At 40.2% G+C, this 18,111-nt stretch overlaps 1 protein-coding gene across 10 annotated transcripts in view; it reads left to right on the forward strand.

Moving 5' to 3' along the window:
- ANO10 (anoctamin 10) overlaps window positions 1-18,111 on the forward strand; it is a 221,949-nt gene that overhangs the window by 128,862 nt on the left and 74,976 nt on the right. Inside the window, exon 12 of one of the 10 annotated variants that reach the window (XM_032459087.1) lies at window positions 3,234-3,537. The exons of the other annotated variants lie outside the window; for them this stretch is intronic. Coding sequence (XP_032314978.1) covers window positions 3,234-3,293 — 60 coding nt within the window. The 3' untranslated portion in view covers window positions 3,294-3,537. Of the gene's footprint in view, window positions 1-3,233; window positions 3,538-18,111 lie in introns of those variants that run through there. 10 annotated transcript variants of the gene reach the window in all.

An 18,111-nucleotide genomic window follows, 5' to 3' on the forward strand; every position in this document is an offset into this window, starting at 1 on the left:
AGTCTTTCTGCTAGCTGCTTTTCATGTCTTTGATAAAGGTGACTTCTAACAGACTTAAAAAGTCTGCAAGTAAATAAGACACCTACCAACGAGGTGAGGACAGGGAGACTCAACACTGTCTCCCACTGGAGGCTCTGGAACATGAACTGAGAAGACAAGCCATCGGGCAGCAACACCATGAGGACCGCGCTCAGCTCCCTCAGGATCAGCCCAAGGCCAAGCTCCACGGAGGACAGCAGCCCCTCCATGGCGCTGACCCACCCCAGGGCTCTGCCCAGTTACCGTGGAGCCACCAGCCACAACAAAGCCCCAGGGAACACCCCAACATTCCACCCGGAACCCAGCCATCAACTGACATGCTGGATTGGTCAGTTACCCAGTATGTGGGGGAGAGGAAGGGGTTGTAACCAAAGTGTCATTGGCTCCATTATGGTCCAATGGTAATTTTTCTTACCTCTTTCTTTTTGTCTTTATATCTATATATAATAAAAATATAGTGAAATGTATCGATGTTAAGTTTATGATTTCACAAATTTTTTAAATTCCTAACCCTCAACAGTATCCAGAAAGTCAATGTATGAACCATATGTTTGAATCATATCCATTAACATAGAATATACACCTCTGTCACATTTCAGCTGAAACATACACACTCTGACGACATGCATCCATCAGTTTGATGGTGGCTGAACTTGATAAAAATGAAATAAATCACATTGTACACTTGATGTCTCTTTTGCTCTAAGTAATGTTTTTAAAGATACATGTTTTTAATTGAATATGCCATTCATTCTGTTTGTAGGGCTGAATAATTTGTCATTGTAAGATTATATCACAAATTAATCCATTTTCTTCTTCTTTTTAATAGACTTTATTCTTTTAGAGCAGTTTCAGGTTCACAGCAGAATTGAGCAGACAATACAGAGTGTTCACACACAGCCCTCCCCACCGACACATACTCCCCTAGCCTCAACATCCCCCATCAGTGTGGCATATTTGGTACAATCGATGAACCAACATGGGCACGTTATTATTAACCAAAGTTCATAGTTTACACTAGGGTTCACTCTTGATGCTGTACATTCTGTGGGCTTTGACAAATGCATAATCACATGTAGCCACTATAGTATCACACAGAATAATTTCATTGCCCTAAAAATCCCTTGTGCTCCATCTATTCATCCCTCCCTCACTCCCTCCCTCTCCCCATGATCTTTTTGTTGTTTCTGTAGCTGTGCCTTTTCCAGAATGTCATTTGGTTGGAATATTACAGTTTGTAGCCTTTTCAGACTGGCTTTTTTCATTTATTATTAAGTCTTTCAAGTTTCTTCCATGTCTCTCATGGTTTGATAGATCTTTTTTTTTTTAACTGCAGGTTTATTTTGAAAATTTACATATATGTACTGTTCATTGTTTCTGAGAACGTTTAGAGCTTTAGCTTTTTAAACTTACATAGTTATCAAAGGAATAAAGCCAACCACAAAATAAAAATTAATTCAAAAAGATACATACACCTTGCTATTAGTAGCAACATTATTTATAATTGCCAAGAAATGGAAGCATCCTAAGTGCACATCAATAGTTGACTAGATAATGAAGATGCAGCATATATATATATATATTCCATATAATATATATATATATGGAATACAACTCACCCATAAAAAAGAAGGGCATTTTGCCATTTGCAGCCCTTCATTCACTTTTTTTTTCACTTCAAAAACCAGAAATTTTTAACTGACTGAGACATTTCTATTACATCAAGACAACAAAATACCTAGAAATAAACTTAAGCAAGGAGGTTACCTATACTCCAAAAACTGAAATGACACAAAGAAATGGAAAGATTTCTTGTGCTCTTGGATTGGAAGAATCAACATTATCAATATGGCCACACTACCCAAAGCAATCCACAGATGCAATGCAACCCCCATCAAAAGACTCCCAACACTCCTCACAGAACTAGAACAAACAATTCCAAAATTTATAAGGAACCACAAAAGACCCTGAACAGCCAAAGCAATCTTTTGTAGGTCTGTCTTTTTTTTTTTTTTTTTTTTTTTTCTTTTTCTTCTTTTTGTTCTCTTTTCTTATGGTTTGATACCTAGAGAAGGTCCTTTAACATCTATTGTAAAGCTGGTTTGGTGGTGCTGAAATCTTTTAGCTTTTGGTTATCTGTGAAGCTTTTAAAAGAGTATTCTTGATTGTAAGTTTCCCCCTTTCATCACTTTAAATATGTCGTGGCACTTCTTTCTGGCCTGTAGAGTTTCTGCTGAAAAATCAGCTGATGGCCTTATGGGAGTTCACGTGTATGTTTTTTGTTGCTTTTCTACTGTTAATTTTAATATTTTCTCCTTATCCTTTATTTTTGTCAATTTGATGACTATGTGCCTTGGTGTGTTCCTCTTCGGGCTGATCCTTTGTTGATCCTGAATATTAACAATTTTCTATTATTCAACAGTAGAGATTTACACAATAATGAGAATATGACTCTACAGCAAAAGTTATAGAAAACAGCCATATCTACACTCATACATCTGCCTATCTATCTGTATACAGATATGCTTTTATTATTAAAGAGAATTAAAGTCTGGGCTAACTATAAGCTTCCTAAAAATGTTAAAAAAAAATATAAATGTGATGGAAAAATGGAAAATAAAAAACCTATAAGCTTCTTGGGAACAGGGCATGTTTATCTGCTGACCACTGCATTCCCAACACCTGGCACAACACCTGGTGTGCGGAAGATGTGCAATTGAATTTTCAATAAATGAAGACACTATGAGATCAGCAAGACATACTAAAAGAAGGTAAAAGAAGGAAAAATTAAAACAAGTGTGAATGAATGAGGGAATTGAGAAATTAAGAAAGAAATCTAAGGGCTGGTTCCTTAAAAACAAACAAAACACACAGCTGCCTGATGAAACCAACGGGAAAAGACGAGTCGTAGCGGATACTGAGCATGGGCTAAGCACAGTCTGAAACATGTTTACACGCATTTTTTTCATTTACACCTCACAGCTCACACCAGATACCAAAATAAGCTTGGGATGGATTAATCACAATGTGCAAACTATACGTATCATTGCAATGAACAGACCTTATTTAGGTACTTGAACAAAATTGAATACCTCTGTCCACAGTGAAGTTCGTCGTCCTAAGGACTCCTCTTGCCTCACAGACATGAGAAAAGTTGAGAGGTCCAACAGTGACACTTTCTCTACATCCACCAGATTCACGGCCGTCTGAAGGAGACAGCGCTGGGCCGCCCCTCAGCAGAATCTGATGTGTGATCATGGTGCACTGAAGGACATCCCTGAGGGCAAGAAGGCCTTCTATACCCAGAGCTTTACATCCTGGGACGTTTGCCAAAGCCTTAGACAGAAGCAGAATGGGAACAGCACACCAATGTCTGTCATTTTCTGAATAAACTTTAACAGGAAACTACCTGCTATACAGAGAGCTCTGAAAGTGCGTCCATCAACGAGTGCGTCCATCAACGGTCCAACAATAAACTCAGAAAATTCTGGTAAAAATGAGAGAGCACTTGTTTCACACAATTCTAAAAAACGGGTAACACCTTCTTTGGTCAGGATTTTGTTTCCACTTTCAAACATTCTTATAAATACACAGGTGCCAGGATGGGTGACAGAGCCAGCGTCCGTTTTCCTCTGACACTGCATATTCAAACAGATTGTTTAGCTTTGGTAAAACTGGCTTTTATAACATGTATCTGATTCCCTTCAAGAGTTTCCATAATTAAAATATAGTTTTCCCAAAACTTTAGAAGCTCATCTTTTTTCATCTTTTTTCTTCTCAGACCACCAAAACAGACTTGGGCCTGCTGTGGGTCAGAAAGGTGAGGAAATGCAGACTGTTCTTGGCTGCAGTGATTTGTGTCAATTCAAAGAACAACGTTGAGAGGAGGTTCCCCAGGTTTTTCTGGCTATCATTTCCTTCCCGGGGAGGGGGCGCACACGCACTCGGCCCCCAGCTCCGCCGACACCTCCGCCGACACCTCCGCCGCCCGCTGCAGCGGGTAGCGCGTCCTCGGCCTGGGCCCGGCGGGCCTGCACGGTCCTCCAGAAGCGCCAGCAGCGCCCCGCGGCAGGGGCGCGCTCCGCCCCGGGCTCGGGCTGCGGCTTCTCGGGCAGGGCGCTGAGCACCAGCAGCTGCGGCCCGGCCCCGAGGGAGCCCCGGGTGCGAACATCCCGCGCCACTTGGCCCGCAGCGCCGCCGGCCCTCGACCGGCCCTGCCTCTGCCCCGCCCAGCGCCAGGCCGAGGGCCGGCGGCGCCACCCACTCCAGCAGCGCCGCGTCCTTGCGGGGGGCCGTAGGCAGGGCCCCGGGGCGGCCAGCACCCCCATGGCCGTCGTCGGGGCCCAGCGCCGGCCCCACGGCAAGCAAGTCGCACGGCGCCTCCTCGGCCAGGGTGGCCGCCAGCTGCCGGCCCCCGGCGAAGCGGGCGCACGAGCCTCATTCAGCTTTTTACCATCATCTTTGAAAAGAGACTTTGGACCTGTTGGTAATTTTTTTTTGTTTTCCCATATTTTTAATCATAAGTTACTACAACGTATTGACTGTGGTTCCCTGTGCTATACAGTGTAAGCTTATTGTTTATCTATTTTATATATAGTAGTTAGTATCTGCAAATCTTCAGCTCACAATTTATCCCTTCCCACCCCCCTTCCCTCCCTGGTAACCGGAAGTTTGTTTTCTACGTCTGTGAGTCTGTTTCTGTTTTGTAAATAAGTTTGTTTTTTTTAAGATTCCACATATAACTGATATCATATGGTATTTTTCTTTCTCTTTCTGGCTTACTTCAGTTAGAATGACATTCTACAGGTCATCCATGTTGCTGGAAATGGCATTGTTTTATCCTTTTTATGGCTGAGTAATATTCCATTGTATAAATCTATCACAGCTTCTTTATCCAGTCGTCTGTCGATGGACATTGAGGTTGTTTCCATGTCTTGGCTGTTGTATATAGTGCTGCTGTGAACATTGGGTTTTGGTTTTGCTGAAACCTCAGGTTTGTATAAATAAATAAACAAATAAATAAATCCTCCTCTCTTAGCCATAAAACCACCTCACCGGAGTGCAGTCTTTAATGGGATGCATGACTGTGCAATGATGAGATATTTCTGTACATGACAGCATGGAAAAATCCAGACAGACTTAACTGTCACAGTGGCCATAGCAGCCTGCAGGCTCAGGCTGGGATTGGCCTACAGCCCATTAGAAATAAATGCTTTTAAATTTCTTCAGAAGTGATTTCATGGCCACATGAGAAAATTAATTTTTTTATGTTATGGTGCACCTCACTGCCCTTTGCCTGATGCTGGTCTCTTTGTCCAGTGCCCCTGTATCACCTGGCTTAGCTCTGTCTGTCTCCATCTCTTCATTCATTGCTGTGTGAGCTTCTGATTGATCTCAAAGGGACCAGATAAACTTGCTTTGTGATGTGGAGCCGTCACACTTGGTTTCTGGGCCTACTTCCCTCTCCTCACCTACTGGGATTACTGTGTGTAGTGAACTATTTGTGAAATTTGGATTTCCCTAAAGGAAAAGGACTAGGCGATATGAAAAATAAAAATAAAAGTAGATGATCAAAATAAAGTAATTTAAAGACGTTTAAACCACTAGAGGGAGCCCATATTGTTCCAGTGTCTGAATCCTAGAATGTTTTAACAGTTTGATTTTATTGGCTATAGAAAAGGATGCCTTCAGCCAGTGGTTTACACCTGCATATGTTTTTTCTTAACACCTTTATTGTGGTATGATTCCTGTACAGTAAACTACACATATTTCAGATGTACAATTTGATGAATTAATAGATGTATATACACCCATGAAACCACCACCACAATCAAGATAGCTAACATTTCCATTACTCCCCAAGAGGTGCAAATTTTGAATTCCCAGTTTATCCTTTCCCACCCCCTTTACCCTCTGGTTACCGTAAGTTTGTTCTTTATGTCTGTGAGTCTGTTTCTGTTTTGTAGATAAGTTCATTTGTGTCCTTTTTTAAAGATTCCACATGTAAGTGATATTATATGGTATTTTTCCTTCTCTTTCTAACTTCACTTAGAATGACAGTCTCCAGGTCCATCACTGTTGCTCCAAATGGCATTATTTTATTCTTTTTTATGGCTGAGTAGTATTCCATTGTATGTCTATACCACATCTTCTTTATCCAGTGATCTGTCATTGGACATTTGGGTTGTTTCCATGTCTTTGCTATTGTAAATAGTGCTGCTGTGAACATTGAGGTGCAACAGATGCATAATTTTAATGATCTTCAGTTTGCTTTTAAGATGAGAAGGGAGCTCAGCAGATGGAATCCACTGTCTACACTGATGCACTTGTCCTCCTCGTGCTCTGTGTCACAGATGTGATGTGGGTGAAGTAATTTGAGCAAGGACCTTGAGATGGCTCCCCAGCAGGTTTCCTTGCCTCTCCTCTCCAGTGTCCCCATAACACTCCCTGTCATTTTCCACCCTCTTCTTCCCCCCAAGCCCCAGGAAGATTTAGTTCCATTCTGCAGACCATCCGTCATGTGTAGACATGATGCTGCGCTCTGGGCAGATCGGAAGGTGAATAATATCACTGTCTTTCTCGTCAGGGTGGGAATCTTAGTCTCAGTGTCGTGTTATGGCCTCTTTAAGTCTTTCCCCTGTTTGCTTTCTGAGGAGCTTTGTCCGAGTGATTTCACAGATCTCCTTCACCTCTTCTAATTCTTTAGGTTCTCTTTCTGTCAGTGGGGTTGTGTTGGAAAGGATTATTCAAGCTACTTGTGTTTTAACATTCAAGTTACTAAAACCCTTGATTATTTAAAAAAAAAGTTTCTTATGCTCAACTTATAAAGCTTATTTACAAACCTAGTAAATTTTACATGGAAATCATCATCACTTTTATTTATATTTTGATTAACATTCAGGAAACTTGTAAGTAAACACATTAGGATTCCCTAAACTATTTACCCCAACACAAAATTAATTAACATCTAAACTTAATTTGCGGATTTCATGTATCTGACTCAACCCTGCCAAAATCTTGGCAGAGCATCCTTGCAGCCGAACAAGCAGAGTCTTCTGAGCATCAGGTGACTCGACAAATACATCTAAGCCATAAAGTAGTAGATTAAATTCTTCAGGATTTCAAGCATGTTAAAAGAAGGAAGCACAAAATAGCTCAGTGATTTTTTTTTTTAATGTTGTGACACCCTTATGATAGGACTTACCCAAAGTTGTTCTGTTTACTTCTTCTTCCCTGGGTCTTTAACCACCCGAAGGGAACAGAATTGCTGTTTCTGCTGTAACCCATGCAGCAGCTGGGATTCCAGACTTGGTGAGGCCAAACCAGGGTGCAAGGCTGGGAATGTGTCCAGTTTCTCTGCCAAAGCCACACTTTACTCACGGGAATGGTCTCACAGTAGTAACACTTTGTTTACCCTTTAAAAAAGTGTTTGGAGTTTATAAAATTTTATACCTCTTCCCCCAGTGTATAACTTCCTTACTGAGAAATTTGAGTCACACACCACCCTCCCCACCCCCGTCCATAAACCTTTTACAGATGTTTCTTCTTTGGCTGTGTCTTTGGCCACCATTCTAGGGAGACCTTCCAGATAGGTCTTCTGGAAGCTTATCCAGCCTTGCTAATAAGCCTTCCTAGATTATGCCAACCTAATTCAGAATGCATACACTGATAAAGTTCAGGTATTTGTTGGGATAACTTCTGTAATGGGGGTGTGCGGATATGTGCCTGTGTCTCTTCAGGGTTTAAAACTTCAGGTTAGTTACATTCAGCTGTGGTTTTAGGTACCAGTTCTGTAAAGTTACAGTTGAGGATAAAAGCTTAACAGATGATACCACCATATTTCGTTGGTTCTAAGGGCATATTTTCTCACATTTTAACACCTCTGAAATTGACTGCCTTTCTCAGTGGCTGTCCTCAGGTGGCTGCCGTGATGCAGTTGTCATTGGCAGTACGTGGGCAAACTGAATCTCATTGCTGTAGCCTGACACGGCACCTGCAGCTCCTCATAGTTTCAGCCGAAAAGCTGTTCAGGACTCTTTGAAAAAAGAAAAGTGAGTCCTCGGTGGTGCTGAATACCTTACTAGTATAAAGAAAAACTTTTAAAAAATTTATATCCAACAAGTACTAGGCTCTCCTATTACTGATAATCTGTTGTTAGTTGTTCCTTGTGTTGATACTAAAGGCTGCAAATACAGATGTTTTTTCGTCTCTGCCAATGCTTATACCATGTATTTTGTGTCTTATTGCACTAGCTAGGGCCTCCAAGACAGCGTTGGATAGAATAGTAAACATCCCTGTCTTAGTTTTGACTTAAATGGTAATAGGCTAAGTATTTCCCTGTTTAATGAGTTGTGTGTTTGTAGTAATGGCCTTGATCTCATTTAAGTATCTTTTTTCTATTTCTGTTTTAGGTAGTTTGTTTGCTTGCTTGCTTGTTTTAATTAGGAATGTCTATTGAATTTTACCAAAAAAAATTTTAGCCCCTGTGTTTTATCGATATGGTTGTTAGTTTTTCACTTTTAAAAAGTGTCAATGTAATAAATTACATTGACAGTTTTTCTAATGGTGAGCAATTTCTGCATTCTTGAAATAAACCCTGCTTGGTCATGTTACATTATTCTATTGATTCACTGCTGGACTCTTTTTACCAGTACAATAGTTAGAGTTTTTGCATCTATAATTATATCTCTATATCTATATCTCTGTAGTTATATTTAAGTGAATTTGGCCTTTTTTAAAAGATCAGGTTTTGGTATTAAGTATATTCTAGCTTCTTTGAATGAATTGGGATACCTTTTCATCCTTCTCCGTGGTCTAGATCAGTTTGAGTACGTAGCAAATATCTGTTCTCTGATGCTGTCTTCTGCGCAATGCCAGGGGTATAGGATATTACCAAGCTTTTAATCTCTGCCATTATGATTCTAAAATATGATCTCACTGCTTTAAAGGGTGATCTCTAAAATGCTTTTCCCGCCCTCTTCCAAACTGCCAGGATTTGGGTTATTTTATATTTTGCTTGTGTTTACATGAAAAGTTTCAGAATTTCAGTAACTTTTAGGCTGAATGCTTATTGCAACAGGAAGGAATACATAGAGGGAGAGCTATACATACACCATCCAAGGTTTTTGCTGTTGGCGGTGTGAGTAGATTTAACAAGAAAAGTAGAACAGGGCTGGTTGTCAAAAGTCTGATTCCAGCCCCAACTCCCTGAAAACTGGGTGACATTAAGCAAGCCTCCGAGTTTCAGGTTGTTTTTTCCTCATCTGTGTGTCATGTTGATAACTACTTGGTACAGTTACTATGACGATCAGAAGAAATAGTATTCAGGGACTTCCAAATCTTTAAAGCACTGTATTGATACATAGTGTACTTTATGGCATTACTCATTTTTATATGGGATTATGATTAGTTACAATAGAAGATCTCTTCAAAGAAAGTAGGGTTTTATTTGTAAATGTTTAAGTAGTTGTTTGTTCGTTATAAGACAGTCTTTTTTGCTTATGACCGTGAGGGAATAAAAACAGGTTTTAAATTTTGTTAAGTAATCTCACTTTTAAAGATATTATGGTGTATGCCAGTGAGGCAGGCCGGATAACACTTTTGTTTCCTGGTGCCATTAGCAACGTTAAGAAAGTGAACAAAATGCTGGCTCATTAATTCTGTGGGTGTCACTATACTTTCTGCTTTTCCTCTTGTCCTCATAGAGAAAGACTTTTTCTGTGTCCTTTGTTCAGTCACCAGGAAATAGAGACTTTTTTTTTTTTTGCTGTGACAGAAAGCTTCTATAGCCCAGAAAAAGAAAAATTTTTTTCTCTAGCATGTACTTGGAATATTAGCTAGTCAAATCACAACATGCTTTGAGCACCTGAAATGGAAATTATTGAAGAGTTCCTCCTGTCTCACTGTGTGATCTCCACAGTATTGTTGTGAAGAGTTGCTGCCTCCTCTTTGCCCCTGGTGTCTTTGGCGGTCACCCTGAAGGGTATGTAATCAGTTCCTTTAGCTCATCCTGGATCCCTATTCAGCAGTGCAGGAAGCTGCCAGCCTAGGAAGTCCAAATATTTAGTTGATTGGTCATGTCATTGGGAGAGAGTGCAGCCCCCACATCTGTGATCAGTCGTGGACAATATTGGCTTATAGATCCATTGAGCAGTGTGAGGTCTGGGCAGCTGATTTGAGTCATTCATGTCTATTTCATGGTTAGGAAACAGGCCAAGTGTTGAATGAAGGCCCAGACAACCCTTGTGGACCATAAGTTACATGGGAATCTAGTAGCGGAAGTGTGGCTTCTTTGATGACATCCAAATGAAAAGAACAAAATATGCCACCGAAGGGAAAAAACTGTAAGATTCCTCAAAACTAGACTTTAAAGATGTATGGTTACTAAGCTCACCAAGAAAAAGACCAAGGGCCTGGAAGCCAATCTTTTTCACTTTGGGTAGTTACCAAGGAGAGCATTCTTTCCCCCTACAAATAAATAAAGACAAAGAAAAGGATGAATTTTTTTTTTTTTTAAGGAAGGATCATCTTGTTGGATTTTTGCTTTGTGGCGTTTGGTGCTGATCACTCATCAGCGCCCTGAGCACAGGAAGCTTATAACATAAAATCATTTGTTCCTAAGGAGAAGATATAATTAAGTAATTCTTGAACATGGCCCAAAATTGAATCTCTTAAGATGTAAATTCAATAAACAGTCTCTTTCTCTAACAGCAATGTCCTCTTTATTGGATTGCCTGTCCATTACCCGTTTCTTCTGGAAGCTGGCCTCCTGGCTCCCTGACTGCAGTGGGTGCGGCCGGGGCTCTGGTGGGAGCTGGGCCCCCCGATCCTGCCCTGTTCCCAGCCCAGTGGGAAGCCTGTGAGCCCCCAGCCCAGGTTCCACCCTGCGACCTCCCTGGGAGGGTTTGGAGTTGCCCCATGCGGTACCTGTCTTCGTCTGGCTGCTCTCCCTGACAGGGACTTTGGGAACACAGGAACTGTTGGCCCTGCCCATTTTGGTGTCACAGTTTGGGAAGCAGAGAGAGCCCCTTGGGAGGCAGAGAGTGACCAGAAGTAGAAACTCGGAAAAGAAGCGGTTCGGGGACTAAGGACAGTTAGCATGTCCATCTGAGCATGTTGTCCCCTGAGATGCCTGTTCCAGAGGGCGTGGCTGCCTGGGAGCGGTTCCTGGAGCAGGGCTGCTCAGGGAGAGCTGGCTTCACTTGGGGGAGAGGAGGCGGGGCGGGGCAGGTGGCGTAAATTGGCTGACTGCTCAGGTGCTTCCAGCCCTGAGTGCCCTTGGTTCTCTAAAGGCACAAACTGAGAGTCTTAGTACTTACCGTAATTTTAAAAACTAGATTTTACACATTTTTCTTTAAAATTGACCACAGACTCAGTTTCCTTTTCTAATCATACTTTATTTTTTTAAAATAATGCATACTCACAATTTTAAAAGCCAAATATCCTTTGAAGAATAATAACAAAACAGGTCACTGCCCCTTTCTAATTTCCTAGAGTCAGTGACTCAGCATTTTAGCCCTTTCTTCTGCTAGGAACCTCGACATTTCCAGGTAGTGTGTTTTTCAGTGTTACCGACTCTCTACCATGTAATGTGCTTGCTTTTATACCCACCGTACTCTTCTCTTCCTCCATCCTCCCAGTGTCATCTTACATCATAGCTTTTGCTTAAATTAATCTTTAAATAGTTATATTATGCAAATATAATTTACAGTGAAGCATGCCATGTGCCATGATCATGTTTCCTTAAACATAATAGAGTTGATGACTGCCTTATTTTTCGTTTGCTTGGTCTTCTGTGTACCTGTTACGGCTCCTTTCCTAAACTTGGTGTGCTTCCGCACATCCGATGACCTACCCTCGTTTTGTTTGTTGTTTTCCTTGGAGAGGGTGTTCCAGGAGTCCACGTGGTCCTGTTCCTCCTGCCGGGCTCCTCTCTGAATGTGCTGCGTGGTCCTCATCCTCACATTCAACTTCTGGAGAATTTCCTGTCTCGCTCCCATTCCCTCTCTTAGGCCCCTTCCTTGTGTTGGCAGGTACAGGAGAGAGGTTTTGGAATCTCGCCTGTCAGGAAACATCTTCGTGCTCACTTCCTCTGCACATGTGGAGGGTGTTGCTATGGAGAGGCTGATGCCAGTCTGACCCCTGGCCTTTCACATGTGACCTGTTCATTCTCTCTAGAAGCTTCCACAGACTTCTCTTTCTCCCTGGTGTTTGGAAATTTCATAATAATATGCCTTTGTGGGTTTTTTTTTTCCTTTCCCATCAATTAAACTTGATAATTGCAAACTCCTATTCTTCAGTTCTGTGAAATATCTTGAATTATTTCCTGGAAAATCATCATTTCCCATCTTCTGTCTTCTCTATTTCTGGACATCTATTACATTATCTGGACTTGTCATTTGTTGTGTATTCTTCCCTGCCCCCATTTTCTGTCTCTCTCTCTCTCTCTCTCTTTTTTTTTTTTTTGGTTTGTTTTGCTCTGTTTTGTCAAATAGACAAAAATGTCTATTTGAGAAGATTTTCCCAACAGTATTCTCTAATTCTTCTATTGAATTCATTTCTGCTATCATATGCTAGCATCCATATGTGTACCATCCACATTGGTCTCTGAATGTGTCCACCTCCTTTTAAAAATAATGGTATATACTTTGTTTCACAAACACAGTGTTATCTCTCTGGAGTTTACTTCTGTTCCCTGCCTTGTCTGTGTCTCCTAACTCCTCCCTCGGTGTAATGGCTTTTTTGTTGTTGTGTTCGCTGGAGAGAGGTCTTTTGTCCTTCCGTGGGCTGGGGGAGGCCCAGGGCTTGGCTCTCAAGGGAAGGAGAGAGGGGCCAGCGGGGGGGTCCCCATCCTCTGCACACCTTCACCTGGCTCTTCCAAGGTTTCAGAGCCCTGCCTCCCGAGCTTCACTTGGGTTTGGGTGCTAGACTGTCATTTTAGTGAGATTTTGGAGGAAAGGGGAGGAGAAATAAAAGCTCATTTGTTTATTCCACAAGTTTCTCGAATCCCATTATTACATTTTGATTTTAACCATTTGGTAATTAACTTTTCTCCTACTTAGTCTGTGCAATACTATTACTTAGAAATGCCTGCAGCCATCAACTTTCCCTTTCTGTCTGTCTTTTTTAAAGCTCTCTTCAGATCAGACATACCCAACACCTTTTACTAAAGGTCATTACTTCTGTGGTTCTTTTCTTCTCACTGGATCCTGGGAATTTGGTAATTTTTGCTACATTACTGAGTTTTGTATATTGTCCAACTTCTGAATTAGTTAACATTAACATTTAATATTTATTTTTTATTTCTTCCTTTACCTCCGTGAAGAAGAAAGTAACAACAACGTTAAAAATGTGAATAGGATAATGAGGTTAAGAAACTTTTAGAGAATATCCGGGATCAAAGAGACAGTGTGTTCTTTTTCACCCACAGAAGAGGGAATATTTCATACAGTTGGGCTTTAAATCATGCCCTGAATTTCTCCTGCCAGCTGAATTAGAAAGGGAAAGGTAGTGCATCTTTTCGTTGTTGTTATTAAGCAAAAGAAAGCATAGAACTTCTTCAGAGACACATTTTTCTGAATTAAGCTCAAAGATGACTTTATCATGTAATTCCTTGAATAGGGAACCTTGATCTACATAATGACCACTGTCCTCCAGGTTAGTTTTAGAAAATGTGCACAATAGGCCATTCAAATCGTTTGGTGTAGTTTCTAAAGTGCTTTAATTTGTAGAGGCATTTCTTCAGGGGGTTGCGGATTATCTAATTACCCAGGCACTTGGTGTTGCTTTTGGGTGCTCTAACCTTAAAATAGAGATAGAATTTGGAAGTCTAATAATCTAGCAGACCTTTTTCAATGACTTGATTTCTTAAGCTTTTGCCAGGTGTTAACCACAGTCCATTTATTTTTTAATTCTCTGCCACATTTGCATGGTACAAGTATTCTGTATTGTTTAAAATGAGGGAAATTATGAACACCACATAGGGGTAAAAGTTAAGTATTTATTAATTAATTACTTGTGCCTGAAAACTTCTCCCCAACTAGAAGGCCAACCTATGTCATCACAGGTATAAGCAATCAGAGCAGATAGAGCCATGAAGAGGTAAGACCTGACCCTCAGTTTCCTCATCTGTCAAGTGGGGATGTAGTTCCTACGCAGAGGGCCTGGCACTGTGTTAAAATATTAACTTAAAAAGCGAGACCTGCTTCCCCAGAGATTGGCTGTGGTGAATGAAATAGCATCAAGACGTTCCCACCCTCACCCACCATGTGTGCCTGTGGTGTGCAGGTGGGCTGTCCCCTGCCAAAGTCAGAAGGTTCTGTCCAAGTGTAAGTGATTCTTCTCCTTTTTCTGCTCATAAGCAGCCATAGGCGCCTTCTGTTGAGATTATGCTTTGTCCAAACAGGGAGACCACGTCACCTCATCTTCCCAGGTGCTTTGCACATGATCACACCCCAAGTACGTCTGACAGTAAGGGAGCTGTAAGGACATTTCAGATGAGGGGTGCTCCGTCCATTGGGCCATTATGTCCTTCTCTGAGCTTACCACAAGTGCAGTGTCTTGGATTCGTGTTGAGATTGTTCCATTTGATCCACGAATCACTTGTATGTGATGATATATTGATTTAACAATTAAAAAATTGCCATCAGTGGTTCTTAACTGTTTTCTTAATAAGATAAACTGGAGGGTAATAGTGGGTAGATCATGTCTTGTTTCATTTGCTACCCCTCCCTCCTTGGACGATGCCTCATGAATAGTAGATGCTCAAGAATGTTTGAACAGGTTGGTATATTTTCAATAAACTTAAAGGTAAATGTAAAAAAAAAAAAAATTTGAACGGGTTTGCCTTATCACATGTTACAAAGCTACAGTAACTAAAAAAATACTGTACTGGCACCAGAATAAATAGACAAATAAATGGAACAGAGTAGAAAGTCTAGGAGCTGTCAAAAGTATAAAGATACACAAATTTTGGTGTGTGTTACAGTAGGTATTTCCTGTCAGAAGAAAAAAATGAATTGGATATTGAATGGTGTTGGGATAACTGGTTAGCCATTTAGGTGGAATGTTTAAAGTTAAATCTCTTTAAATTATACATTAGATTGAAATCCAGTAAAATTAAGGATATACATGTAGAAATGAAAATCATTAAAGTACTAGAATTAAAGGTAAATACTTAGCTGATCTTTGAATGGGGAAACCTTTTACTATAAGAATGACACCAAAGGAAGACACTCTAAGAGGAACGACTCACAAGTTCTTCATACGGTGTTGCCTGTAAGGCTCAAGACTGAAAAGGAGCTATTTGTTCAACATTAGACAGCTGATTAAATGTTAGTCTCTCCTTCTACCACTATAAAAATAAAACTGTGTATCAAGTTTTATTATTGGAAAGAGGGCCATGATATAATGCTAAGTGAAAAACTTACGTGTATATGTTACCTGTATGCATTTCTATAGGAAAAGACCTGGGTGGCTCTAATCCAAATGTTAACAGCAGTAGTTTTTCTTTGGCTGTTAAGACTGGGATCATTTCTTTCCTTTTGAATTTTCTATGTTGTCTTTCCTTTTTTAAAAATAGTGATTATATATTTAGTTAATCTAGTTAAAAGCCAAAGGACAAAAAATGTCCTACAAAATAATTGGTGATGATAAAATTGAGGAGAAAACAGAGAGATGTAAACTGCCCTATTGACTAGATTGAACAGAGAAGGATTTTTGAGGATCCTGTTTTATTGCATGATAACAGCATTTCATTATATGGCAACTTGAATCTACCATGACCATAAATGTAAATTTCTTTAAGCATAAAAGCCAGATTCCTTCTAAGTAACTCTAAAAGATTACATTTTTAAATGGTGATTTCTCTTAAATAGTTGATATTTGATTTATGTATACATTCATTCTCTTTAGTAACCAGTCTTTGTTTTGTTTAGTTTCTCTGAATTAAGAAGCAAAGAGCTATTTTGACATACAGATGTGTTAGGGAACACCAAAATTCATGCATGTGCCTCTTAATTAAAACTTTGATGTAACCAACTTAAACTGTTTGTAAGTCAAAGAGGTAATCACAGAGATGTTGTTTTAGCTCATTGTCCATGTTCTTGCATTTATTAATAGTTCCCTTTGTGTGGCTGCGTATTATACCATCGTGTTGATATATCACAGTTTGTTGGTTTATTCTGTAAAAAAGGGATATTTTTATTGTTTCCAGTCTTTGCAATTTTGAATAGAGCTACTGTAAGCATTTACCTAGAGTGTTTTGTGTGAATATAGGTTTTCATTTGATTTGGGTAAAATACTAGGAGTGGGATTGCTGTGCAATATGTTAAGGGACTATTTGATATTGTAAGAGACTGCCAATTGTTTTACACAATGGCTGTAACATTTTGCATTCTCACCAGCAATATATGAGAGTTCCAGTTGCTTCACATCCTGGTCAGCACTTGGTATTGTCAGTTTTTTTTGTTTATTTTAGCCATTCTAATAGATACGGTATCTGCATTTGTGTTTCTCTAATGACTAGTGATATTGAGCATCTTTTCAGGTGTTGATTTGTGATCACATTTATTTTTGATAACGTGACTATGACACTGACTTATGAAGCATCTAGGTCAGTTTTCCTATAGACTGTTTCACAGTGTGGATCTGTCTGATTGCTTCCTTAAGGTGTATTTTCTTTCTTTTTTTTTTCCTCTCTTCCTTCCTCCCTTCCCTGCCCTGCCCTAATTCTCCTGTCCCCTCCCCTTCCCTCCTCCTCTCTTCCCTTCCTTTCCCTTCCCTTCCCTTTCTTTCCCTTCCTTTGCTTTCTTAAAAAAAACTGGTTCCTCTGTCCCTATATTATATCGGAAATGAGGTTGAAAGGCTTGATTAGATTAAGTCTAAACAGTTTTGGCAAGAACATTTCATGAGTGATGTATATGTGAGGGATTTTTAAAAGATGAATTGGAGGAGATTCAGAGCTGCACCTTGATGATGCCACTCCCTGCATTGCAGCAGCTTCCCCAAGGCGGAGAAGAGCTAGAAGGATGTCCTTGACCATTAAGAGGAACAAATGGGATCAGACACAAGTGGACAGGTCGGACCTCCGTACAAAGGGAGGGGTGGTGGGCGCTCGTGGGTGTTCTCGTCTGAAAGCTTCTGTCTCTCCGTGAAATGGCAAGGTCAGTGCTGAAAATGAGGAAGCAGAGAGAGGTGTTGGATCTTTGAAGAGAGAGGAGGAAGTGCTGAATCAAATAGGAGAGCCGGAGGTTGACTGGACCAGGGAGAAGTAGAAATCCCAGGCTGAGAGCCCTCTTGAGGGCATGTGTTTCAAGTGGTGTCAGCTGAAGTTGTGTTTTTTCCTCTCACTGTTGTTGTAAACATGTTAATAATTAGAGCAATTAATCGTAGGCCCTCACTTCGGGGGATTTTATCGAAGTGTGAGAGTACCCATGGGATATATCAGTAAAAGTGTTTACGGGGTAGAATTTTAACACCCTTGACATTCACCCAGATTGACTGAACACCCATTGTCTGCAGGATAGGGACATTATGAGGTTTCAGATCAAGAGTAGAAAATCTAGACTTGCAAGGAATATTCCATTTCCTAAACATGGAATTTTGAAATTTTGAAACGTTATACTCCCAAAATGTGAGACATTTTATGGTAAGTAAGGGGAAAAAGTAAGTGTTTTATTTATGCTCAATTTTTTTCCTTAATATTTCTTTTTAAATTGGATACACTTTTATTAGTTAAACCTGGGATTGAATGTTTGATGTTACTTTAAATAGGTTTCCAACTGAAGGAAAGTGTTTTCTGAGTATTTTTTTGGCCATTACAGCAGTGTTATGTAAGAGAGGAAATCATTTTAGCATCCTTCTAAAAATACTTTAATGGAAAATAATTTTGCAATCAGAATATATCTGTTTAAAGATGTAATATTAGAAACTATGCAATCTTGATTTACAATGTAATTTTTAAATTAACAGAGTTTATTTTTTAGAGCAGTTTAGTTTTACAGAAAAATTATTTTGGAAGTACAGAATTACCATATGCCCCCAATTCTCCCAAACAGTTTCCCCTGTTATCAA

The sequence above is a fragment of the Camelus ferus genome, chromosome 17 (assembly GCF_009834535.1).
Source record: "Camelus ferus isolate YT-003-E chromosome 17, BCGSAC_Cfer_1.0, whole genome shotgun sequence".
Taxonomy (NCBI): Eukaryota; Metazoa; Chordata; class Mammalia; order Artiodactyla; family Camelidae; genus Camelus; species Camelus ferus.